The sequence below is a fragment of the Vidua macroura genome, chromosome Z, assembly GCF_024509145.1.
Source record: "Vidua macroura isolate BioBank_ID:100142 chromosome Z, ASM2450914v1, whole genome shotgun sequence".
NCBI lineage: Eukaryota > Metazoa > Chordata > Aves > Passeriformes > Viduidae > Vidua > Vidua macroura.
Window position 1 is genome coordinate 32,690,538 of NC_071611.1, and position 25,936 is coordinate 32,716,473.

At 40.4% G+C, this 25,936-nt stretch overlaps 2 protein-coding genes across 4 annotated transcripts in view; both read right to left on the reverse strand.

The window, feature by feature from the left end:
• Nucleotides 1-6,335: 6,335 nt before the first annotated feature.
• On the reverse strand, nt 6,336-15,142 carry SETD9 (SET domain containing 9). Of its 3 annotated transcripts, none has more exons than XM_054003566.1 (6): nt 13,523-15,142; nt 12,430-12,794; nt 10,921-11,044; nt 9,859-9,974; nt 8,664-8,769; nt 6,336-6,480 (listed from the first exon to the last, which is right to left on the reverse strand). In XM_054003566.1, the coding sequence occupies exons 1-6, from the start codon at nt 13,882-13,884 to the stop codon at nt 6,393-6,395; spliced, it is 1,161 nt and encodes a 386-aa protein (XP_053859541.1). In that variant the 5' UTR covers nt 13,885-15,142; the 3' UTR covers nt 6,336-6,392. The 3 variants fall into 3 exon arrangements, with proteins under 3 accessions (XP_053859541.1, XP_053859539.1, XP_053859542.1); XM_054003564.1 differs by having other exon boundaries at nt 9,847-9,974; XM_054003567.1 differs by lacking the exons at nt 6,336-6,480; nt 8,664-8,769 and adding an exon at nt 9,472-9,618.
• Nucleotides 15,143-16,809: 1,667 nt separating this feature from the next.
• The window catches only part of MAP3K1 (mitogen-activated protein kinase kinase kinase 1), a 57,753-nt gene continuing 48,626 nt past the window's right edge, over nt 16,810-25,936 (reverse strand). The window contains exons 15-20 of the mRNA XM_054003830.1: nt 25,498-25,650; nt 24,030-24,192; nt 22,511-22,642; nt 21,376-21,518; nt 20,767-20,898; nt 16,810-19,389 (exon numbers count right to left, since the gene is read on the reverse strand). Coding sequence (XP_053859805.1) covers nt 19,240-19,389; nt 20,767-20,898; nt 21,376-21,518; nt 22,511-22,642; nt 24,030-24,192; nt 25,498-25,650 — 873 coding nt within the window. The 3' untranslated portion in view covers nt 16,810-19,239. The remainder of the gene's footprint in view (nt 19,390-20,766; nt 20,899-21,375; nt 21,519-22,510; nt 22,643-24,029; nt 24,193-25,497; nt 25,651-25,936) is intronic.

A 25,936-nucleotide genomic window follows, 5' to 3' on the forward strand; every position in this document is an offset into this window, starting at 1 on the left:
GGAACACATACCTGTTTTGGGGAAAGAAAACTCACCCAAACTCGTAAATTCACATCAAGCTAGATTACAGCTGTGAATACAAAAATTTGACTTGGCTTAGGCCTTAATGTTGAACTTAAACAATTTGAAATGCTTTTTGCCTTGATTCTCCAGTCCCTCAAGACAACAAGCACTAATCTTGGACCCTGAAAAGCTGTAAGATCTTGCGTACCAATTCTATCAAATGCCAGATGGAGTTAGTGGAGTTCTTTCCTAGACCCAGCATGCTTGTTTTTGCAGTGGCTGGCACAGGAAATCTTCAAGTAAAAAAAATTATTTTTTTTTAAGTAGACAGGAGTACAAGCTGGTATAATTCTAAACAGCAAAAGTTATAATTTGCCAAGTAATGAGCTTTGCTTCCCCTGATGGAGAGATCCAAGGATGTCTTTCTAATGATGGTCAGTACAATCTGCAAAACAAAATACTTATCCAAAACACTTCAGTTACAGGCTGCACCTCTGTTTTTTAGTTGTTTAGCATAAGGATCAATGTTAGAATAAATTATAAGGACTGACCCCATCTGGTTCTTGTTTTGATGCAACTAATTGTTGCATCTAAATGCAGTACTGCAACTAATTGTAGTACTGGAGTCTTAAAAATGGTTGTATTTTAGTATATGTATATTTAATCTAAACTCTCCTCAACTCAGTTGCTTAACTTACACTTCTGTTTAGGTAGGAAACATTGGTTTCTGTCACTAAAAAGATAAGATAAATCCTTGCAGTGCTTAGGAAACAAACGGCCAAGACCTAAGTTGAAAGGGCCCCACTAGGATCATCCAAGTGCAGCTCTGGCTCTGCACACAGTCAATACCCCAGGAGTCACACCATGTGCCCGAGAGCATTGTCTAAATACTACTTGAACTCTGTCAGGCTTGGTCCTGTAACCACTTCCTTGGGGAGCCCGTTCCAGTGCCCAACCACCCTCTGGGTGAAGAACCTTTTCCTAAAATCCAACCCCAATCTCCCTGGACGCAACTCCAGGCCATTACCTTGGGACCTGCCACTGCTCATGAAAGTGGAGTGCCTGCCCCTTTGCCTCCTCTCCTGGGGATGCTGGAGACCACAGTGAAGCCCCTCAGTCTCCTCCAGGGTGAACAGACCAAGTGACCTCAATTGTTCCTCATCAGGCTTCCCCTCCAGAACCTTCAACATCCTCATGGCCCTCCTCTGGATCTTCTCTAGTAGTTTAATGTCTTCTATTGTGGCACCCAAAAGTGCCCCCAGCCCTCGAGGTGAGGCTGCCCCAGTGCAGAGCAGAGCAGGACAATCCCCTCCCTTGCCTGGTTGTGATGCTGTCCCTGATGCCCCCAGGACACCCTTGGCCCTCCTGGCTGCCAGGGCACTGCTGGCTCATGTTCAACTTGCCATGGACCAGAACCCCAGGGCCCTTTCCATGGCACTGCTCTCCAGCCTCTCATTCCCCACTCTGTCTGTACATCCAGGGCTGCCCCATCCCAGGTGCAGAATTCGGCACTTCCCTTTGTTAAACTTCATATGGTCGGTGATTGCCCATCTTTCTAATTTTTTAAGGTCTCTCTGCCCTCAAGGGAGTCAACAGCTCCTCCACGTTTAGGGTAATCAGCAAACTTAGTATTTCTTTTCATCTTTTGTCCAAATCATGTATGAAGATGTCAAAGAGCACGGGCCTGGTGATGGAGGCCTGTGGAACCCCCGTAGTGACAGATCCCCAGTCTGATGTCACTCCTTTCACTGTAACCCTTTGTGCGCAGCTCATGAGCCAGTTCTGACCCATCCCATTATGTGTTTGTCCAGCTGTGAGCTGGACGTTTTGTCAAGAAGGATGCAGTGAGAGAGAGCAATGGAAGCTTTACTGAAATTCAAAAAGATTACATTAACTGGCTTCCCTACATGTGCTACCTTGTCATAAATGGAAATCAGGTTCAACAAGCAGGATTTTCCCTCACATGAAGCTGTGTTGACTGTGACCAGTGACAAAATTGTCCTCCAGCTATTTTTCAATACTTCCCAGAATAATCTTTTCCATGATTTTACTGGGCACTGAAGTGAGACTGACAGGCCTGTGTTTTCTAGGGTCCTCCTTCTTTCCCTTCTTGAAAATCAGGACATTTGCCAGCTTCCAGTCAGATGGAACCTCTCCAGATTCCCAAGACTGTTCAAAAATCATTGAGAGAAGTTTTGCAATATCACTCAGCTCTTTTAGGATTCTCTGATGAATGAATCCTATCCATCCTGATAGGATGAATCTTATCACACCCCATAGATTTGTAGGGATCCAGCTGGAGCATCAGCTCAGGGTCAGCTGGGAGCTGATCATTCTCACAGTCACGGTCCTTCAGCTCAGGGCACTGAGACTCCCTTGGTCCATCATCCTATCAGAATTATTTTTTGTTACTGTAAGAATCAAAGAAATCACTACCTGTACTCCTGATCCTTCAGACTCTCAATTGTCCCAAGGACCTGAAGGCTCTTTTGATGGCCCTCAGACTTCTATTTGTTTTTATGTCTCTGCCAGTTTGAACAACCAATAGCAGATAGTGATCAAATAGCCTTACTAGACTGGAGAGCTTTCCAGTAACATCCTTTATCTGAGCCCCTGGGAGCCAGCAGACTTCCCTGTGCATTGGGTCCGATTTCATATTGGCCCTCTGTTCTCCTTAGAAGGGAGTCTCCTATTAAAACTACCCCTTTTTCTCTTAAAAGACACGGTTGTGATGTGGAGTACAGGTGGTGTTGTTTTACAAGGCCCCACTATTCCAGAAGGATCTTCACCCACCTCATCTGTTGTCTGGACTTCTAGTTCCAGGATCTCATACCTTTTGCAACAGGTGCTAGTCCTAATTGTTTTCAGGAGGAGGAATCTTCCTCCTGGTACATGCAGTGACCTGCTTTCAGCCTTCATCTTCAACAGACACTTGGCTAATTACCTTGCAGGATTCTGAGTCCATCAGCTTCTCCACTACCATGGAGGTTTGAGACTCCTGAGAGTCTTGAGAGTGTAGCAGATCTGTAAATAACTGGTCAATCACTCATTCGCTCAAATACTACTTAATTTGCTCACTTCTTCCTCTGCTCCTTCACCCAGTTACATGTCTCTTCAACTGCAGCACACCTTCTGCAAAAGAACTGTCTGTTGGCCCAGCCTGAGAGGCATCAGACACTTCTGGAGAGATACATCTGTCATCAGCAGGTCCACTGTCCAACTGGAGGCCTCTGACATGGCTGGGTCAGTGACTCCAGCAGCTGCAAGGGAATGAGCTCCGTGGTGCAGAAACACTACAACTGAAGCTTATGCTAATATTAACTTAGGTTGATAAAACTGAGACTGAAAGGATCTTTTCGTGGCTCTTCCCCACCAGATACTGAGTCTGTTTATCTGTCTCTATTGGCTCCTTCCAGATGGTCAAAGGAGCCCTTCCTGGTCACCCTGCTGTACCATATTCCTGTTCACTGCACTCTGGTTTACTGATGCTCTTTAGAGCAGATTAAATCTGCTGCAATGTTCCTGGCAAAGTGGCTGACTGGCTGCCCAGGGCTTCTGGGTCCAGACAGGGCTTGGGGCTGCTGCTCAAGTGGTGCTGAGCTTGGGAATCCCATGAACAGCATGACCTAACCCTCCAAATCTACCCAACCAGTCACTACTGCTGCCTCACCAACTGACTTGTTTTGTCCACAAGTTGCAAGGCAGCAAACACTACAAGCATAAACCCTGGCTGTCAGTTTGATAAAACACTTCCTCTACTAGTTCTTGGATTTCTCTTCCCTCTCTGTAGGGGAAAGTAATTTTAAGCTCCCAGAAAGTCTTGTCCCTCTGATAGGGGAGGAGGAGAGGATGCCCCAGCAGAAATGTGCTTTTCTACTCCCTTCACCGTCCTGAGCCATGGGCCCACTCCTGCCCTGCAGCATGGCTTCTTATCCCCACCCGCTCCTTTGCTGTGGCTGACACACACCTGCCTGCTGTGCCAACAGGCTGACATGCATAGTTCTTTAAGGTGGCAGAACATCACCACTCCCTCTTGCTGCAGTTCTGACATGGCTTCCTTTGCTGCCAGGTAAGTACTAGAACCAGCACGGGGAGGAGAATGCAGTGGGGAGCAGAGCAGCCTGGCAGGCAGTGAGACCTCGAGCAAGCACAGCATCACCTTTATATGCAAAACAGAATTGCCTGAAAGCACAGCTTTGTAAGACCCAGGGAGTCAAATCAGCAACTCTGACACCACCTATGGGCTTCCTGCTCTCTGGGTCACTCTGGCCCTTCTATAAGCTATTTTCTATGAGCTGTTTCAGCTCACTGCAATAGAAGAGAACAAAACAGCAGCAAAAGCCTGGGGGGGGGGGGGGGGGGGTGGTGGTCTTATTGTGCTTAGCAAGTCAGATCAGCTCATGGGACGGTCTGCCAAGCAGTGGCCAGGAAAGAACAGCAGCTTTAAGAGCAAAAGGACAAATAAGCAGCAGCAGCACACACACGCACACACCCGTACACCCACACCCCTCTTTTCCTGCTCTCCTCCTTTCAGAGTGCCATGGAAGCTGCCTGGGGAACCACACCCCCTACACTAGGAATACTGCAAGTACCCTTGACATCCAGCTTCCTCCACAGATCAAGAGGTCCCCATAACCTCACAGAGAGCTGAGAAGAGTCAGCTCAGGAGAGAAGGGATACTCAGAGTGATGGAGGATGAATTCCCTCTTTAGCAGACTGCTGATCACTGCTCTGATCCCTTACCAAGCAGTGAAGACACAAAGAATGTCACTAGAAGTCGCCCTGAGCATCATCATGAATCTTGCACAATCCATGCTGAGCCTGATGCCACTATCTCAGAGCTCTGGTGGTTAACTTCTACTGAAATTGCCAGCCTCCTCTGGCAGTGAAGGATTTCCAAATGAATGTGACAGGCAAGGTTCAGGCTTGGAAGCAGACCACGTAATGCTTTGCATTCTGAAAAGATGATGCAAATATCATCCATCACATCATATCATCCATCACATCAGCTATGTGTTTATTTGCCTACATAGCTGCAGCCTTGCTGGTTGGCTAACCAAGCTAACTTTTCCCCAGGTTTCTGTATTTACTTGGAGACTGATTTCAGGAGGTTGCTCCACCACAACATTGTGCTCTCCCACACTTCCTTCTTGCTGCTTCTGTCTCCCAAGCCTTCTGCTGCTCCTCCCCCCCAAATATGTCTCACTGCTGAAGCTCCTTCCAGCTTTACCTGTATCTCTGGTCCTGTGGTCCCTTTTTTTTGGGATCATAGCAGGTGGCAGAATTCCTGAGGACACACAGCCCTGCAGGGTGACCATGGTGGGGATATCCCAGCAGAGAGGATGTCTAGACAGCACCATTCCCACCACAGCTGTGGTCAACAATGAGGCAAAGCAGCTTTAAACTATCAGAGCAGCCAAGAGTGACTGAATGGAACTGCTGGGACTTTCACTTCTCCCTCAGCAAGGACTGGCTCTCTCTTCTCCATGAGATGCAAACCAAGCTGAAGGGGAAGATGGTGCTGTCAAAGCCACGGAGAAGTGAGGATGGATGTTCCCATCCTCTGGATCATCACAGCACCATAACTGCACCAACTGCAGCTAAGCAGGGCACCCTGGCTGCCCCAGCCACTACCCAGTTTGCAACAGCACAGTGCTTCCCAGCTCCTCCTCTCTCATGAGCTTATGCCAGCCACAAATTCATTGGGAGGCTTGCTTGGACTTCTCCAGTTAAATACTGGTTTCATCTTTCTGAAAGCAGCTTGCAGACAGCAACAAAAATTAACGTGGAAATAGCTGGCCCTGTTTATACCAGCAACTGATTAATGAAGTCCTCTTGCAGAATGAAAGCAATGGAAGTTGACACATGCCAAGGAACTTGCCATGAATCACTGGAATCAGGACTGCGAGAGGCTTAAAGGCGCACAGGACTGGCACAGCTAAAGCCAGTGGCTCAAGATGACAGTGCACTGTGCAGGTACAGCTGGAGGGCCCATGAGCAGGGTTCCAAAACGGGCATCATGCAAGATTAGGACAACTGCCTGCACTACCATGTTTTTTAACAGCAAGCTGATACCAGAGGGGTCAACTTCAAGAAATCAAAAAAAAAAAACCCTAATAACTACTGTGAACTATGATTAGCATTATATATTGTTATACAATTCAAGAGGATAGCCATTCTTACAAGCTGTGTCCATTTTAAGCACAGGAAATTAATCTTTACCTGTGCATCAAATGCGGACTATTTTCAGAGAAATTCAAGCCTACAGCTTTGGTCTCTGGATCGTAAAACTACAGCTCTCCCTTACACAAAAATGATGATGAAGCTTGAAGTACAGGCACCATACATATTTTATTGACACAGATTTCTTCAGTTTTGAATCTATTAATTCAGCTGACAACAGTGTAGTAATTTGAAAAAAGTTCTTCTCCTTGCTTGATGTCTCTGAGAGTGACAAGAACTACACACCTCAAGTGGCTGTAAAAGAAGAAGCAAAACATGTGAAAGTGAACAGTTATATTTTTCTTTGAATTGTTTTCAGTTCTTCATTTCAAGAAGCTAAACCAGTGGCCTTGTCCAGATTAGTTTTGAGTAATATGCATAATGCAGGGCAGGGAACGTGGGAAAACAACACTGGAATACAGACAGCAAATATAAGCAAAACCAATATAATTAAAAAACTCACAGCCTATGTGGGTATGAAAAAACTGTTTCCACTCAATTGTTCCACACAATCATTCAGAGATGAATAATTAGTCAAGACCGCAAGAGACACACTTACTCAGAGAGGAGCAGAAACTACAGCAAAGTTTATGCAGCAGAAGCCACTCCTGTGGACACACCTGTCCACAGGTGCCAGCTGGCTAAAGCATCTCTCCTAAGGCCCACCACTACCCAGGAAGATGGCTCCTAACTGCACCAGAGACCTGCTGCCATCTGCAGAGATGGGTCAATTATGACAGAATCACTAGGTTGGAAAAGACCTTTAAGACCATTGAGTCCAACCCATGCCCTAACACCTCAACTGAACCACGGCACTGAGTGCCACATCCATTCTTTTTATAAACACACCCAGGGATGGTGACTCTACCACCTCCCTGGGCAGACAATTCCAGTTCTTTATCACTCTTTCAGTGAAAAACTTTTTCCTAATATCCAACCTATATTTCCCTCGGCACAGCTTAAGACTGTGTCCTCTGATTCTGTCAGTGGCTGCCTGGAGAAAGAGACCAACTCCCACCTGACTACAACTACCCTTCAAGGAGTTGTAGAGAGTGATAAGGTCACCTCTGAGTCTCCTTTTCTCCAGGCTAACAACTCCAGCTCCCTCAGTCAGCTGAAATCAGGGGCTGGCAGGCAGTTTCTCACACAGAAATGTAGAAATCCACCCCTCTAAACTTCCTTTTAGTGAATGACCATGCCCTAAAACTGAAGTATGTGTTCTGGGAAGGAGAGCACATGCTTTGCATACTGATGAACCAGGGAGTGGGAAACAGCAGTAACTCAAGTCCCCACTATTCAAAATTTAGTGTGAGGCCATTTTGAAACATATGAAACAACAAGGTTAATAAGTACTGAGAACTGTTTCATAAGACATAAAAAGATCTAGAAAACAGATAATCTATGTTGTCACCATGGTATACATCAGTATCGAAAAAAGCACATAGAGGCAGATGGGATCTTTTGCCTGGTGGCAGCACACTGGGAGAAATGATGACCAGAAGACCATATTTTCTTGGACAGATCCCAAGCAAGAGCAAAATTCCACCTTCCTGAAGCAGTCCTATAGTTTACATGCTTTCACACTTCAAGTACAGTATCCAGGCTTCCTGAGAATTTAGTCCTACTGCTTATTTTATTAGCACTTTTAAAATTATCTGCAGATTCCAAATACATCTTTAACCTTCACTCAACCAACTCTAAGTATAATCAGAAAATATGTTTTTCCAATATGCACCATGACTTTCTCCAATGAAATTTCAGAGTACTTAAATAACTCCAGAATTATACTAAAAGTTCAGATATCTGCTCTAAAATGTTTATACATCCTTGAAATGAAGAGAATTATCTGAGAAATATTTCCAAGTATTCTAATTTCTGAAAAAAAGGTGGACTTTCAAATCATAAACAGGATGTTGCAATTTTACTAATTGTACTGTAACTATATGCCCTTGTATAGCACAGTATTTCACTTGTCTCAATACAGTTTCAGGTTTCTTCTTGCAAATTCACCTGCTTATTTGTCATATAAGCAGAAGGTATGGAGAACAGAGAGTAAGAAGACTAAATCTGAATTATCTCAGAAGGGCTTTGGTCAAGGCTGAAACAGATTTGAGATACGTACTGAAAAGCCTCAGTACTGTAATACAAAGTGCAGCTACTGCTTTATGGGATTCAGAAGAATTGCACTATAGTGCTATACTGCTTGTATAACTGTGTCTTCAGAGATATGCTGATTTCATGTGTGAAAATGTGGAAAAAAGAATGAGGCGTCTTGTAACTAAAATTAGTCTATTCAGAGAGGTAAGTCTCCCATTGCACACTTTTGTGTAACTCATCCTCATATGGTTTGTTATTTTTCAACCATGTCTGTCTTTTCTTTACACATGCAGTATGCTTTGTATCACACAAATCTACGAGCTCTTTCATTTGCTGCCAACCTCTCTATGTCATGGCTGTAGACGATGTTTGGAAGATATTGTTTCAATTCTACTGGAAAATGTCCTGGCACGTCAAACTCTTGGTAACACACGTTTGCTGTTTTTTCTAGGAATAAAAAAAAAAAAAAAGTTATTAGACAGGGCTTAGAGATGTGTAAAAGCATCAAATGTACTGCTACAGAAGAACCAGATGCTTCTCCAAGCCTGAAAACCATTCCTCTGTTGGGAGGTACTGCAGTCCTCTGAAGGCCTATTTTGAATTACACAAGAGGTACACAATCAACTATAGAACTTTGCCCAGTTATCAACATGTCAATAAAGAGGCACATCTTGTTTAGCACCAGGGGTAGCTAGATGTTACAAATACACAGTGTTTGCTTTTACAATTAAAAAAAAAATTGGAAAATACTTTTGCCTGGTGGCAAAACATGTCAGAAATACAGGCAGGGAGAAACTTAGACACGACCTAGAAGAAATAGTTTCATGGAACAGCCCTCTATCTCTGTGTCGATCCACATTTTGCTCCTCCAGCAACCTTTCTGAATGCTACTTGGAGGCAGAGAATCTTTAGTGTAATGCAGGCTATGAAAGCCACTTAGAAACAGAGTATGGTATCAATTCAACTTTCTGTACAGTACAACTGTTCCCACAAGTTACTCAAGATAACAGTGACACAGAATAAGTAGTTCCCTTCTTCATGTCCAACAGGTCAGATTACAACAACAGTTTCCTGGATTTTGCGCATAAATGTAAGGAAGTCTAAAAAAAAAGGTCTTACAGTTCAAAGTGAGCAGTGATAGTATCTTACTGTACATGTCACCGTGTGTAGTTTTGTCATGAAGTCTCCTAGAACAATACTGGGGAACTTGATATGCAACTCTGTACCGTCTTAGTCCAGTGGTACTTTGCCAGATATCCTTTCCCACCATCTCACTTTTGGGGCGTGCCTTTCATTCTACATACTGGGAGGGAAACGAGCGTCAGTGAGAAAAAGTATACTTGAAGTGTTGCTGCATGGAAGGATTCTAACACTCAGTTGTGGCAAAAAAACTAAGAAAAGTTTTACTCCCCAAGTGCTTGTTTTAAACAGTGCTACTGCCACCCAAGATCAAATTCCTATTCTCTGTGTCACCTTAAAAATAATTTATATCCATAAAGCCAAACTCCTACTTGGAAAACTTACCTGTCAACTTACCATGTGAGCAGTTGTTGACGTATTGTCCCACTGCCAGTGGGTTTTGCAGGGTGGCTGTGAGCCAGCTCTCATCACTCATTTGAAAAGGGCCAAGTTGATCTCTTCTGCTGCAAGACCTGCAATGCCCAACAGCATTAGTGTGGATCATGGCTCCTCTGTCTAATAGGTTATCTTACTTCCTCTGGAGGAATGGCCACAGTCACTGCATAAACTTACAGCTGCCCAACCCACCTGGGGTGGAGGGCATGTGCATAGCACAACAACTCCCACTACTCTATGGTGTCCTTCGGACTCTGGTGGAAGGATCTGCACAAAACTACTACACACTCTTCCATGAATCAACACCTGATGTTACCATTACAGAAGTGTCAACACCTTTCACTCATCTCTTAAAATGCAAAAACTCATTACAATATTAGCTTCCAACCCATTCCAGAAATTAAAATCTGGTATTAGTGGGTATTACTATTCAAACTAGGTATTATTTTGTATCAACCTCCTAGTTCTTTTCACATCATATTTAAACACAACAAATTATATTTTAAGGTAAATCAACCAGTTACATGTGTCAGGGGAAGTTCAGACTGGATATTAAGAAAAGATTCTTAACTGAAAGGGTGGCCAGCCACAGGGCTCCCCTGGGAAGTGGTCACAGCACCAAGTCTGTCACAGTTCAAGGAATGTGTGCGTGATGCTTTTAGTCACATGGTTCAGTTTTAGGTAGTCCCGCACGGAGCCACGGAGCAGGGACTTGGACGTAATGAAGTAAGTAGGTTTGAGTAACAGCTCAGAAACATTTCAATACTTTTACACTAGATCCTGCTCTAGTACAACTATCTTTTGTACAGGAAAGTTTTCTGCATCAAAATGCATCTCACTGGTGTTACAGACCAGTGACACAAGTACATAATGGATCACATCCAACATCTCTCAATCTTGTGCTGTTTGCATTATTAGCAATGCACAGGTCGATGACAATCGGGGAAAGAAACAAAGAACTAAGATCAGGAGTATCCCTGTTTTAAATCAGATGAGTGACAATCCTTTATTTCTTCTGCTTACCTGTACACTGATCTTGACAGTCCTTTATCGTTCCCATCAATAAACACACCATCAATGCACCTAAAAATAAAGGGATTGCCAAGGGACTGGAAAAAGATGGGCTCATGCTTTCTGTATACTGTACCTGTTGCAAGACAGATATTATTTCAGAAAAAAGTAAGTTAACTGTCAGAATGGGCTTTCAATACCCTCCACAAAGAAACTCAAAGGAGAGACAGTAGGTAGGAGAGAAGTCCCCTCTCACTTAGTGACACTGACATCTGTAAACCTACAAGCTTCCAGACACAACTTTTTGGAATGTAAAAAATCCCCTCTCAACTAAATGAGCTGATATATGCCAAAGAGAGAAGCCTCACAGGAAATCATAGAAGGCCTGAACCAAATATCTTTGGGAGAGGTAAATAAAGCCTTACAGCCAACTAGTGTGCTCCAGAGATGAAAACATCAGGTGGTATCTGTTCAGGAAAGCACAGCTTAAGATATTAAGTTATTTTATTACTACTGTGTCAGGACTCTGAAAAACACACAGATTCAGCAAAGAATCTGAAACACCTACCTCCATTACCCCAGGGATTTTGTTTGGTCCAGGAGATGGAAAATGACAAATCAAGGACAAACTATTTCAGCAGACTGTTTCCCAAATCTGAGGAGAGGATTTAACCTGCTACAACTTCCAAGCACAGAAGTGCATCCAGCAAACTGACTGGCTTGCCATTTTTCATGAAATCGTTGTCCTGCATCCCTCACACTCTCTACATCTTCAGCACCTCTCTGCAGAAATCCTGCACTGCAATCTCACAAGGAGCCAGGCAAAGGCCACAGGCAGTCTGCAGTCCCTGTACACAGGTCCCATGCCCAGCCTGGCAGGTCATTTCCCTGAGAAGGCATTTCAAGAGCCCATTCTCTTGTGTTTTGCTAGAAGAGCTGTCACAGGAGACTCTGAATGTGCCTACGCTCACACCTAATATGTGCCTGAAATTTGAAGTGAGCTGCAGAAGTGGCAGGCTCTCTCGCTGTCACTCAACAACTAGTCAGTTCATGGGTAATCAATGGCAATGGCCAGGCACTTCAAAAAATGCACTCCACTGCCCTGTGAATGCTGGGGCTGCTCCCCATCCTGTGTTGCTGGCATAAGCCACAGACCACAGGGGATGATTCTGCTGGCAGATGAAACAGAAACAAACCTGTTTCTGTTCATCTACTTTAAATTTCTCCTGTGCGTTTACATTTAAAGAATCTGGAACAAGTTTTGCAGCTGCAGGAAAATCAGGATTTAAGTACTAAATTTTTTTTATAAACAAAATTATCCTTCCCAATATTGTTTTTTTGTATTTCCAAAACAACTCTAGATAGTTTGTAAATATTCTCATGCAGCCTAACTAATGATTTTGTTAAGGAATGACAGAAAGAAAACACATAGAATAAAAATTAGCATCGATCTTTGGCATTCCATAATCAGATGGTTAGAAGTCCCATGCAACTTAATCAAAAATAAGAACATTCCATTACCAGGATACATAGACACAACCGTCCCTTTCGGTACAAAACCTTTGGTAACAAAGACTCCAGTTCCAGCAGACACCAGCGAACTCCTGTCTCTGCTAACAGTGAACCCAAGTGTGTTAAACAAAACTTCCTCAGGACTAAACATGCGCTGACCCTGACGGTTACAAGAATTTACTTTCAACCGCTTCTGCTCCACAGTAAGTAATTCCAGATATTGGCACTTGACTTCCGGAAGTAAGGCCAGAATATCTGCTTGTTTACTGAAGTCATTTATGAACAGAGCTTTAAATGTTTTCAGTAGTGTTTCAAAGACATCTTCATCAGCAATAATTTTGTCTTGAGAGCTTTCAGGAACATATCGAAGCGTCCTGTAAAGAAAAAAAATATTTTAAAATTAGAAACATATATTACCTTTTCTTCTAAATAGAGAAGAGACATTCTGCAGCACCAGTAACTTTGATACACTGTTGTTTTTGAAAACCCCAAGCTTTTTTCATGCTTGTTCAAGCTAAAGCCACTGTTCTTAAAACACTAAAAGACTGTTTAGTAAAAACCAGTACCTGTTCTACTACAAATCATCATCTCTGAGTATTTACCACAAGCAGGTTAAACCCTCCTGAGCTCTCAGAGAAAAAAGCACCAAAAATAAAGCATAATTTTCATAATGTTTATTAAAAAAAACCCAAATAGTTCAGTACACTTTAAATGAGGTAAAGCAAATATTGCATGGGCAAAGAAGGTTTTAATTTACTTACTTATTTTAATTTTGTAGCCATGTCATAATAATTTAAATTCAAACACTACTTTTACGATTAAAATAGGGCATAAACATCTTACCAACAAGAAACTAACTATCTATCTATCTATCTATCTATCTATCTATCTATCTATCTATCTGTCTATCTATCTATCTATCTATCTACGCTGAACACCATTTTAAGGTGTCTCACTAAGAATTTCATGTCAGCCGAGGGGTGACCAATGCCGAAGCACTTCTGAGTGACAAACCCGAGTGAGCTCCTGCGGCGCCCCAGACCATCCCGACGAGGGGCAGCGGGGTCTGGGCTAACGCCCGGGACCCTTCCCTGCGCCTCACCTGCGATGGCGGCGGAAGTTGAGGGCGAGCCAGGGTACGAAGCGGTACCTATAGGAACGCCAGCGCCGCCGCAGCTCCCGTAGCATGGCGACCTCTCCCTCACGGCTCCGGCACCGCCCCCCTGCCGAGCCGCGCCCGCGCAAACTGGACCAACCAATCCGCGCTCCGGACACACGCCGGCGCGTTTGTGTCCTGAGCTGCCATTGGCTGCGAGCGGCCGGAGAGGCGCTGAGCGGCGGGCGGGCTGTGACGGGGAAGCCCCCAGGGCTGCGGGTGTGGGCCCGGCTCGCCCTCCCCGCACGGGTGACGACGCGCAGTACCCAGAACGGAGAGAGCTGCGGGCGCCGGGAATGAAAACGCATAGCTTCTGGGTGCACACCTACAGACGAAAAGACACACAGTTCTCTCGGAACAATGTTACATTGCACCTTCTGTGTTGTACTGAACAATCCAAAAATACACGATCAGAGGAAAAGGTGGTTTAAAAATTATCTAGAAGCGGTTAAAGACCACTCCTTACGCTGTCAGATCACCTCCAAAATCATCCAGTGCCTGCTTCTAGCGATGCTAAGGGCTGTTAGTGCCTCAGATGGTCACAGAATTAATTAGGTTGGAAAAGACCTCTCAGATCGAGTCCAACCTATGACCAAATACCACTGTGAGTATCATTGTTCAATCTTCCCTTAGACATCTCCAGGTACAGTGACTCCATCGCTTCCCTGGGCAGCCCATTCCAATGTCTAATCATCCTCCCTGCCAAGAAATTTCTCCTGATATCCAACCTGAACCTCCCGCGCAGCCGCTTAAGGCCACATCCTCACATCCTGTTTCCTGGGAGAAGAGGCCGACTCGCACCTGGCTCCAACCTCCTTTGAAGCAGGTTACATCTGAACTTTTTTCTCCAGGCTGAACCCCTCCCCCCCTCCCCCGAGCTCCCTCAGCTGATCCTCGTGAGACTTGTCCTCCAGAGTTGTGATCCATGTCATAAAAAGAGTGGATCAGTTATAGACTTGAGTCTTGTACACTTCTGTCTGCACTTTTAGCTAGTATAAGGCTGTGGTAACAAGGAGACGTGTACTTTGTAGCATCATAACGTACTATAGATTTAAAGGTGCTTCCCACTGACTGATGTACAGCAAGCAGCAGCATCGAAGTACACAGATTGAAGGGATATACTACAAATCACAAGCATTTACAAACAGGGGCACAATCCTTTTTGTTGCCACATTCTACCATCACTTACCTCTAAGGTAATTAAAAAAAAATCTAGTGAGGAAAACAATTGCTCAGCAATTGGTCTTCAGAAATTAGCAATGGCCCCCAAATCATTCTTTACATACCAGCACAGGTGTAAAGAAAAGGGTACTGTTAACATTTTTGGCCACTGTTGTCTTTTGGCTGCTTGGATACCTAGTTTCACAAAACTTTTATCTTTGGATGCTGCTCCTTATTTTCAGTTTTAGTTTAATACTGCCAATGAACTGGGAAAAGAAGAAAACATATGCACGTACTTTATTCGGAAAACAGTTTAAAAAATATGGAGTGTTTGAGAATTGGAGTAAACAGAGAAATCAGATCATAAACCACTCTAAGGGATTAGACTCCTTCCTCTAGACCTGAAATTTTTGGGAATTTGAGACAGGCCCATCAAAGCAATATAACTATCAGAATTAACTTACCATCTCAGAGCTTTACAAATATTTATTCCACAATCACTTCAATTCTACCGTTGGCCTGCCTCATCTTTTCCAAGAACAGGAGCTGAGCAAAGGGCTCTTGGGAACTGAAGGAATTGAGGGAAAACGCAAGAAAAGGCACAGTGGCTGCTGCAAAGTGCTTCCCTCCCATCTCCTGGCCTTCCTCGGTAATTACAGGGAAGAAAGGTCTCACTTCAAGACTTGCAATTCTGGTTTCAGCAGCCGTGTGCTATAACCAGAAAACAACACACATGTTCATCACATCACATGGATATTGTGGCTCTTAAAAGTATGGCAGTCACAAGTCATTAAGGAAGACTATGCAATGAGTGAAAAGTTAGGAAGGGAAAAAGAGAGCTTTGGGAGGTGGGCTGTCAGGTCGTAACAGCCATGCACAAGTTGCCCACTTTCATGTAATGAAAGGACATACGTGACATTCCAACATGTTCTGGAGGCAGTCCTTAGCCTCGAAGGAGAACTTGCAAAGATGAAACACCATCAGACTTCAACCTATGACCAACATGCAGAAATGTGATTTTATTCCCACTGGAGAGGTCACACCAGGCACAGAGCTTACCCTTTGCCTGTGGAAGAATTGAATGTGCCCTGTGCACACACTTGATTCCCAAAGTCTTTGGAATTTACTGCCATCTGCTGGGCACCAGTGATCTCTGCCATTCTTTGTTCCTAAAAAGTAGGCTGCAACATCACAAATAGGACACAATACAGCAGGATTCAGAACTTCTCTAGTAAATCAGATAAAGATACGTTATAGTAAATTTATCTCCTACTTAATCCTTGCCATGTATTTTCCTTTCTCACATTTCAGGTAGTACATTTTTCTGATTTGAGAAATCAGGTATTAGACTTTATTTGAAGATTGCTGCTGCCAGTTTTTTTCTGAATTGATACACTTGTATCTATCTGAAGAAAGTCTCATAGCTAATAAAAATAATTAAAAGTGCAGTCCTTCAAAATATAGAATTTATAGTCACAAGAAAGCCTATAGCTGAAACCTATTTCCATAAAAAAAGGTTAGTTTTTAAAATTTAAAAAATACCTGGAGAAAGACAAGAACTGAAATAAGCCCTAGTTTGCAATATATGGATTGCCTGAATAAGAAAAGGCTTATGTTTGCTATTAAAATCTCCAGCAACAGAATAATTTCACCAGAAACATAAAACAGATTAACTTCCAACACACACTTCAGTGGCTCCAGAACTGACCTAATCAGCTCACTTGAATAGGTAATTGTTACATTTGCAGTAATCCAAAATTTAGACAATTCCTGGCTTAAAGGCATAATCAAGTGAGATTCTTAGATAACAGTACTGTCATAAGAAAGTTCCTTTATTTATCATTAAAAATAAAAGTCTTTGTTGCTGCCCTTTATTAGAAACTAAGTCTTGATATGTCAAGTATATGAAATTGTGTATGAACGTAAAGTGTACCAGAAAGATTTTATTTCCATCAGTTAAAGGAATGTGTTTGTCTTACAGTAAGCAAAGGACAAAGTTTGTTCAAAAACTTTTATTTACTATAAAGACAAAAAACACCAAAATACGTACAAATTATACTATATAAAATTGGTTCAATGGGGTAAAAACTTTTAATTAAAATATCTTGATATATTTAAAATAACAAAGGATACAATGAAGCCAAATTTCTTAACCCAGAGATTTCTGTAAAATTTGCTTGCACAGTAAGGTGCTAATAGAAGTTAGCCCTTAAGCCCTGGAAATCTTAGGAATCAGTCACATAGCAAATATAATTTCATTGTGAAAGTGAACTTTGGTAGAAGAAACTCTATAGGACACCTGAGGTAGTAGAAACTGGAATAAACAGCAGTAGACGTTATTTACAACTTAAGTACCAAATAACATTAAGAACACAAAAAATAATTACACAATACAATTTTCAGTCCAGCTTTGATCCAAAGAAAATAAGAATATTACATCACATCTCCATTTTAAAAACACCACAATTACCAGCAAGCCGAGGGAAATGCAAACTCAAACAAATGCATTTGGACACCTAAGAGGCAGTTTGAGTTTGAAATGTGGTAGGCATGGTGATCTACATAGTAATACTGATTAGCTGAGGTTCCATCAGTTTATACAGTTTACATTTCTGCCAGAAACAGTATTAATCTGAAAACTCATCTTCCAGTACTTGAATTGGCAAGAGTGCATCCTTTAAAGCTTGCACATAAGACAGACTTGGAAACAATCTTATTAGAATGAGAAATTCTAAAGTGGTCAAAAAAAGTCAAGTACAAAACAGAGCTACCAAACTTCACATTTCCGTATTATCTTTTTAACTCTTCAAAGTCTGCCAATCTTCAAAAACAAAGGAATGTAAAATTTCCAAAAGAAACACATTCACAACTAATGACATGTTTTTTTTTTTTTTATTAGTATGAGCACTATCATTCATGTAAACTTATCTTTAAGATGTCTTGCTTCCAATTTGTATTATACACTTTAAAGGTACTATAGCTTATTTAGTTTGTCCTGAGTCTTTGAAAATAACCAATTCTATTTGAGTCCAACAATCCAACTGGCTTCTGAAGAGTTATAACATGAACAGTATTTTTTTTCAAAATGGATTAAACACAATCATTATTAGATTAAAAAAGATCCCCATTTTTAAAAAAAAAACAAAAGAAAAAGCTGCCATTTTCCTTCAGAATTACATGCATCAGAATCTAAAAACCTGCCTTTAAAATAATTTTAAAAACCTGTTTAAAAAAAAAACTCCACATCTCCTAAAAACCAACAAGTTTTGCACTACAGGTGAAGCTTTACTTCACATTTTACTTTATCTTGATCTTCAAGTCCAAGTTTGTTTCTTGTTAAAATAAATACCTTTCTTACGGTAATATTTTTAACATTTTCAAATTAAATTACCACTAATGGCTACAGTAAATAGATGATGTACGGCAGAAGGAAAACAGCAGGTAAAACTTGTTATCAGTAGAGAATGTAACCTCAGTTTCTTTACATGAAGAATGAGATTTGCTCATTTGGCACCTGCTCACACTGAAGTACATGTCAAAGTCTCCCATAAAAACTTTAATGGAAGCTGGGTTTTGGGGGCCCTTGACACGAAACTTCTATACACCATTTGCCAGAAGAAACTGCTATATGAAAAAAAGGCTCAACTTCTAGCATGGTTCAGACTAAGTTGCTTTATACAGAACAATCTTGTTTATTAAATAACCTATACTATCAGAGCCTTCAACATATCCTTGTTGAAGGTGGCATTTTATCCCAGATTTCCAGCAAATCTGGTTTTAAAACTCTTGTGTCAGGAAAATATTCCATGACACAGCTTGCATCTTTTTTTCTAAAGACTATTTTAAAATATCCCCTTTTCATGAAAGTTAAAAATACAAAGAAAAGAAACTTTTATTTCAAAAGAAATTACATGGCCAGCAGTAAATGCACAGTGAACCATGAGTGCCTGCTCTTACTTTATAGGAAGGCAAATGCTTTTTTAAAGTTTCCATCATATTTGGATTTGTTACTCAGAGAGTATCATGTAATTAAAAGGGAGAGATACAGAACATCCTTTTAACCAGTATTGAAAATTTACTAATTGCAGAGCATCTAGATGTGAAATTGAACAGTGATTGCAATATTAAAATAGATCTTGAGCCTCTCAGCTTCTAATACTGCTGAAAAAGTGCTCTAAATAAAATAAAAATCACTTACCTTCTAAATAATCGTGCAGATTTAAGGAAAAATGTTTTTATGTTAACATAGAGCCAGATGTTTGAAAAGGCACAGTTTATAAACCTCTGCATGAATTGTCAAATGTTGCATACTGAGCTTAGGTAAAGATCTTGATTTGTCAATCACATACTTAGGTAGGGTCCTCCACTGGCCTTATGTTCTTGATGTATCTATCATCGAGGCCAGCAGAATAATGTAATTTGCTGCACGTAACTGCACTGCAAGACAGTTACTGTATATTCAGTAGCATTTTCTTCAGTATTTCAGCCTTACAAATAAATAGCTACCATGTAGTACGGAAGACTGGGTGTTTCAGCAGCTCCCTTGAAGGTGGTCTGTCCTGAGGTTGAAGTTCTAAACACCGAAGAGTCACATCTTTCAAGCCTGGAGACAGATGTGTAGGGATTGATGGAGCAGTAGTTGCACTAGCAATCTGAACAAAGGGAAGTAACTTTTTAGAAATCAGTGATTATGCCCCGCTCTCCTAGCCCAAAAACATTCTACAAACTGACAATTTCAGCTGATGAGTTAGATTTATGAACTTTTCTCCATTCAGCATGTTTCCTACTGCAGTTTGAAGATTACATTACTACTTTCAGTTTACTGTCCTTATGCCTATTGCTTTTTAGTTTGACTCTCTCCTGATACTTTTCTCTAAAAGTTCTTCTCACAGCAAGATCTTGCAGTGACATCTCAGAGCAGGCCACAGGAGAAGCTCCTACAGCACACATGGACATTCTTTAGTCTACTAGCTGTCTTCACTGTTAACTCACATGAGTCACCATGGAGAGAGATTAAGCTCTGTGATGTTACACTACAAGAAGTTCAACTGGGTGTGCTTTCTTGCACTGCCTTTACTGTATTTCTGCTACTACCCCAAAGGCAATTATTTCTCAGAAAGACAGATCCCTCCCAACCAAATTAATTTTATCTAGCTGGATTAAAGCAGGATGACTGGGAACACTAGAGTGGCACCACCAGATTCACAGCAATGCAGAACCAAGACAATTACATCTCTTAGCACAAGTGATTTTACTTAGAACATATCTGAATACTGCTGTGCAATGTCTGTTTTCTGCAAAAATCTTTTACTTGCAGCAGTATTTTCTTCATTCATGCCTACAGTTCAACTGGACCTTTAGAATTAAATATAACTAACTGATTTTAGCATGAAACATGAATGCCAAGAGGAATGATCTCACAAGCAAAGGAAGGGGCAAAAATCATATATAGTGTGGCATAATGGAAACATCTTCCAGCAGAATCTGATCGTGGAACATTAGGCTTTTATAAAAGGACTTTCCCCACCGTGAAATATGAATACTTACACAAATGGTTTATGGAAAAAAAAGCTTCTGTATTTTACAGGATTGTAAGAAAAAGTTAACATCCCAATCTTCTGCCTAATTTAAGATCAACTCTATTCCTATTTTTTAGCCTGTTACACTATATTTTTTTATCTTAGACCAGACATTTCTGAAAAACCTGGTCTAGTAGAAGGTGCTCCAGCACATGGTGGGGAAGAACTAGATTATCTTTAAGGTCCTTTCCAACACAAACCACTCTATAATGATTTTGAGTATCATGTATTAGTATCTTTTTTTTGGTATCAGTCTCTTTGGTGTTTTTTTTAAAGAAGCAAGTATGATTATATTGGTACCAGTATTGCTTCTGTACTAACAGCTCCAACATAAAAAAAAAGCTATTGCAACAATCCCTGCTACATGCACACTTTTCTAAAATTCACATTGCTGTATACAAGATTACTTGTCATCTTTTGTAGTATATTGGTAATAACAAAATACCCTACCTTAAATATCAGAGCAAGGTGATTGGAGTGTTTCTCTGCATTCCAAGGAGGTTTAGCACAAGCCATTTCTATGACAACACAGCCAACGCTCCACACATCACAGCTCCTTCCATATTGCTGACCTCTCAGGACCTGAACAGACAAACATCAAAAATCAGATTATGTAATTCAAAGTATCTTAGCCCTAAGTCATTTAGAAGTAAACCTCAACACATCATCAAACAAGTGTATTCTGATTAACATTTCAGGTTAAGAGAGTGACCAGTGATGTAAATGCCGCAAGATTTACACAGGTCTAGAGATCTAGTAAATAAAATACTTGACCAAGTGGCAAGCAAAGTACCTTGCAATAGCTAGTTTTTGAGCAAATGGTCATTTGGGCATTAGTAACAAAACTTGTGATAACTGTATCTTGTAGCAAACTACTTGAAACAACAGCAAGAAAGAAACGTTATCATCACCATATTGGAATAATTCCTAATCTTTAGAACAAAGGCATTTAAAACACATTTGAAGCATATACAGCAATTTTCTGTTATTTGGCTACAACAATTAGCTTAAAGAGTTCAAACAAACCTTCTGAAATAACTTTAAAAATGGTTTTCTTACCTCCGGTGCCATAAATGCAATAGTTCCCAACAACTGTCCTTGAAACTCCCCAGCACCAGTTCCTTTTGATGCCAACCTGGCTGCAGCTCCAAAATCAGCAATTCTTAATCTATGACCTGTGCTGTCAATTAGCAAATTGGCACCTGTCAACAGTACAATAAAAATACTACTAGTTGGTTTTCTATTAAAGGCAAAAGGATGAACAGACACTTAACACTTTTCCTCCCTACACTTCCAAATTATAAAACAGTTTGACATTCTCCACCTCAGTATCAAGGAAATCTAAAAATCAAGGACATGTTCTAATGACCTCACTTTTCTCTTATGCCTGAATGATACTGCACACAGCTTGAGGCTGTTCAAGAGATTTCGAGAGGTAATCAAATCTTCAAAGCAGGGCAAACACACAGGATTCACAACACCGGAGATGGTATAATGGAAGAAAATGGTGACACAAAGGCCCAGAGACTCTCATTGCCTGCAGCTCCTCATGAAATTTAAAGTGATTTCATTATCAAGCAACCCTGAATTGCTTTAAAGATAATTACAAGCAATTTAAAGTTTTACTGTTTCAAAAAGAATTAGTAAGGACACATTTGCCATCAATATGTTCTGCTTATATAATATACCTCCAGTTCATGGACAGCTATAGTGACATTAAAGGGAAAAGTTGTTTCCCAGTTAAGTTCACATGTTACTCAGGGTACAACTGTATTTATGTTCAATTAGGATGAAGGAAGAAAACTCATCACCACACGTTAGAAATCTGGCCTCGTTATCTTGGTTTGTTCACAGATTTTAGTATCATTTCAGTGTAAATATTTACATTCATTTAAGTAGCAATAGTTTTAAAACTGTATGGCAACTTTCTATCTTATTTTAACCAACTCAGAAAGACAATTCTTCTAAACTATTAGCACAGGTAGCAAATACCCACAAGCTTGCCACAAACATTTTGATTATGTCAGTAGCATTTTGATTAATTTCAGCAATAGAGTTTCTTATAAATGATCAGACAAACCCAGTAGATATATCACTCCTGAAATGGCATTTGAGAGAATGAACATATCTCAGGCCAAAACATATGCTGCTTTCTGAATGCTCCTTCTAAAAGAATTTATCAGGTTATTCTCACCTTTAACATCTCTATGGATTATCTGATTCTCATGGAGGTAAGAAAGGCCACGTAAAAGTTGTTCTGTGTAATTAATAATAACCGATTCTTTGAAGGCTCCATATTTGCTTAACAAATGAGCAACTGAACCCCCTAAAAGACAAAACAGTACATTCTATCAACACTTACACATTCTGTTAATAGACTGCAATACTGCATCCTAAAAATGGAACTTGTTATTACTATTTCTAATTAATATTTCTCCTTCTTCTACCCCAAAAATTAAAATAATTTCATAGGCAAAAAGTGATTGTAGTTCATTCTTCAATTACTTTCTAAATAAAATTGTACACATTAAAGACAAAAGTCTGCATGCTTACTAATGATTTTATACTTCCTTAAAAACAACACTTTATCCACACTTCACATTAATGTGTAAACAACAGAACATTAACTGTTTTTTGAGGCAATAGGTAAGTACAACCTCCAGCAAGTATTCCCTCTTAATATCTTAATTTACGTTTGTTATCATCCAAGACATAGAACTTCGCAGACAAGCAAGGAAAAGCAGTATCTTCCTCTATTCTCAAAAACTGGTAACAGATTCTCAAGATTTTGGATTTCAAATTTTTCTCTGAAAGTATTGTAATATAGCCTGAGCTTGAATGAGGTAAACCCAATTCCTGACATTTAACTGTCTAAATAATAAAATTTCAGAAAAAAAATACACTTAAAAGGTTTGGCACTCTAAATGTTGAGAAAATATTTCTTGCACTACTTCTTGTAATGACACATACTTGGGGGCTTTGCATGTTAACACTCTGACCATAATTTAGGGTGCAATGCTTTCATTTACAGCAAATAAGGATGTATAAAACACCACTTAGTAACTGGACAGCAGCAACATATAATCACATTCATAAAATTAATAAAACTACTTCTCAAAATAAAGACATATTTTCTTGTGCCTGCTCTATACAATTATGAAAATATTTCAATTTTTTTTACTAGATTACCAGTTAAGAGATTTAAACTTTGAAATAATTTTTCCAAAAGCACTACTTACTACTTATTATTTGAAACTTACTTTAAATGTTCTTAAATGCCTCTGCATGTCATCTGACAAAATGTTAATGAAAAATCTCGGGACAAAAATAAATGACAGGTATTCCAAACTTTCTAGCAAATTTATTAAGAATAATAACCTATAGCTACACAGATACACTGAAAATGCAACAGTGTGAGAGACAGTCACCTCAGTTGGAAATAAATAAAAATGTATAACTTCTCACTTGGAGTCAGAAACGGAAGGAAAAGTCAGGGTTTCCAACTGCTTTAACTGTATGACAGATTAGGTATGGAAGATTCCAAATCACAAAAGGATGCACCATTAAGAATATTGTTATGAACACTTCAGCAGTTCTGTAAGTATACCTTTATACTGATTGCAAACACAGCAATGAAAATATAAATTCACAACCTCGAGCGATGCAACACTATGTATTTCAAGACTCAAATAGTATTTTCACCAGTTGTTTACCTGCCATCCATTCAATAAAGAGGTTATAGTTGCTCTTCTCGCATGTAGCACCCAACATTCGAATAATATTAGGATGGTTTAGATGACTCATCATCCTTATTTCTTCCCTCAGTGCTTCAACCACCTCTTCTTGCTCAGATGATGTGTTCCTGACGTATGTCACCTGTTTTGAAATATGGTATTCAGACCTACTAATTTAAGTACAAGTCCTGTAATCACCTTTCAGTACAGCAACAAGAATGGATGGTTTTCACCATCTGGAACTACTTTTTTACCTCAAACCTCATCAGCTGAGAACACATGTCCATGTGAGACAGTCATAGAAAATTAAGAGTGATCTTCCATGTACAAACAAAAACTTCTCCAAGTAGAGTGGGGAAACATCCCTCTTTTCACCTCTGTTTAAATTAGGAAAAAACCCTTGGTTTCCAAATACTGAGGAAAAGGAAGAAAGAAAAGGCCTGAAATGGGATCCTGAGTATCACTTATAAAATTTTACCAGTTAAATGATGAATGTTTCATAACTAAAGCTCTTACAGAAATTCAACTTGACAGATCAGAAGTAATGGTATTGGAGTCAACTTCAGATGTGATCCATACTAAATATGATATAATAGTATGCTGCAGGGAATTTTCCCAGGCATCACCATCATCATCTCTCCAGGACCGCAGGAGCACATGGTCCTGTGGACCATGTGTACAGTCCACTCTAGGACTACATGGACAGTCTCGCTTTTTCACAAGCAAAAGAGTTTCAAAGGAGGAATGGTGGCACATACTCTTTCCTTGTGCAACTTCAAAACATTTTATCTATTTCATAGCTGTAAGTTCATTGTAGAACTGGTTAAAGTGTTGGAACTAAAATTCCCTCACTTTTGTTACTACCGATTCAGCCCTAGGGCAGCTCTAGTGTGAACAATTTACCCACACCTGAAACCTTAAAAAATCTTGACTGAAGCATGTGCCTCTTCTCAGCCATAGACACAACTTCTGATTGAAGTTGTAAATTAATAGATTAAATCTATTAATTTAAATAGTAAGAATACTTGCCTACAAATTGTCTTTAGTTAGTTAGCAAAGTTGAATCAGAGGAAACAAATATTAAACTATATTTCCTCCATTTAAAGCTGAAGGAAAAATATCCTTGACAAGTGAGGAGAAATTATCTTAAATAGTTATCTTGTAAATAGGGCATTAATCTGGAATCAAGTTATCTGGGTTCCATTCTTAACTCAGCCGCCATTTTATGAACTTGACTGAAGCAAAAATGCACTTGAACTATGGAAGAAAATGGGCACAGAACAAAGGACCTTGCATTCTAAGAAGAATTGAAAAAGCTTGTATATATTAAGTTAATTCACATAATGCACATAAAGGTTTTTTAAATTATGTATTATGTCAGAACACATGACAGGGAGTAGAAGAAGCAGGAATACAAGAAAATGAGGTACTTTCCTGAAGTATTTACCTGTTTTACAGCCATTAGTGTCCCTGTTCCCACATCTTGAGCTTGGTAACAGGAAGAGAAAGCTCCAAGACCAATTTGCTGACCTTTAAGCCATTCTGCATCTTCTCTATAATGATGCTTTGCTTTGGTATGTCCAGGCAGGGTTTCCGGTGTCTGCAAATTAAATTCAAAACCAATTCCAAGTTTACTAACATGCATCTAAAACACAGACATTCTGAAGTGTTAGAAAATATCCAAGTTTATATGCCTCTCCTCTCCTTCACACTTCCTTGAACTGCTTGTTATATAGGTCTCACCAGAGTATTCTGTAACCCACATACTCTACTACATGAAACAGAGCTTCCTCTGTGTTACTACGTGAAGGGGAAAGGCAAGATTAGAGGACACAAGTATGAGCACAACTTTTTTTACTATTCCTTGTCTCACATCTAGTTAAGGT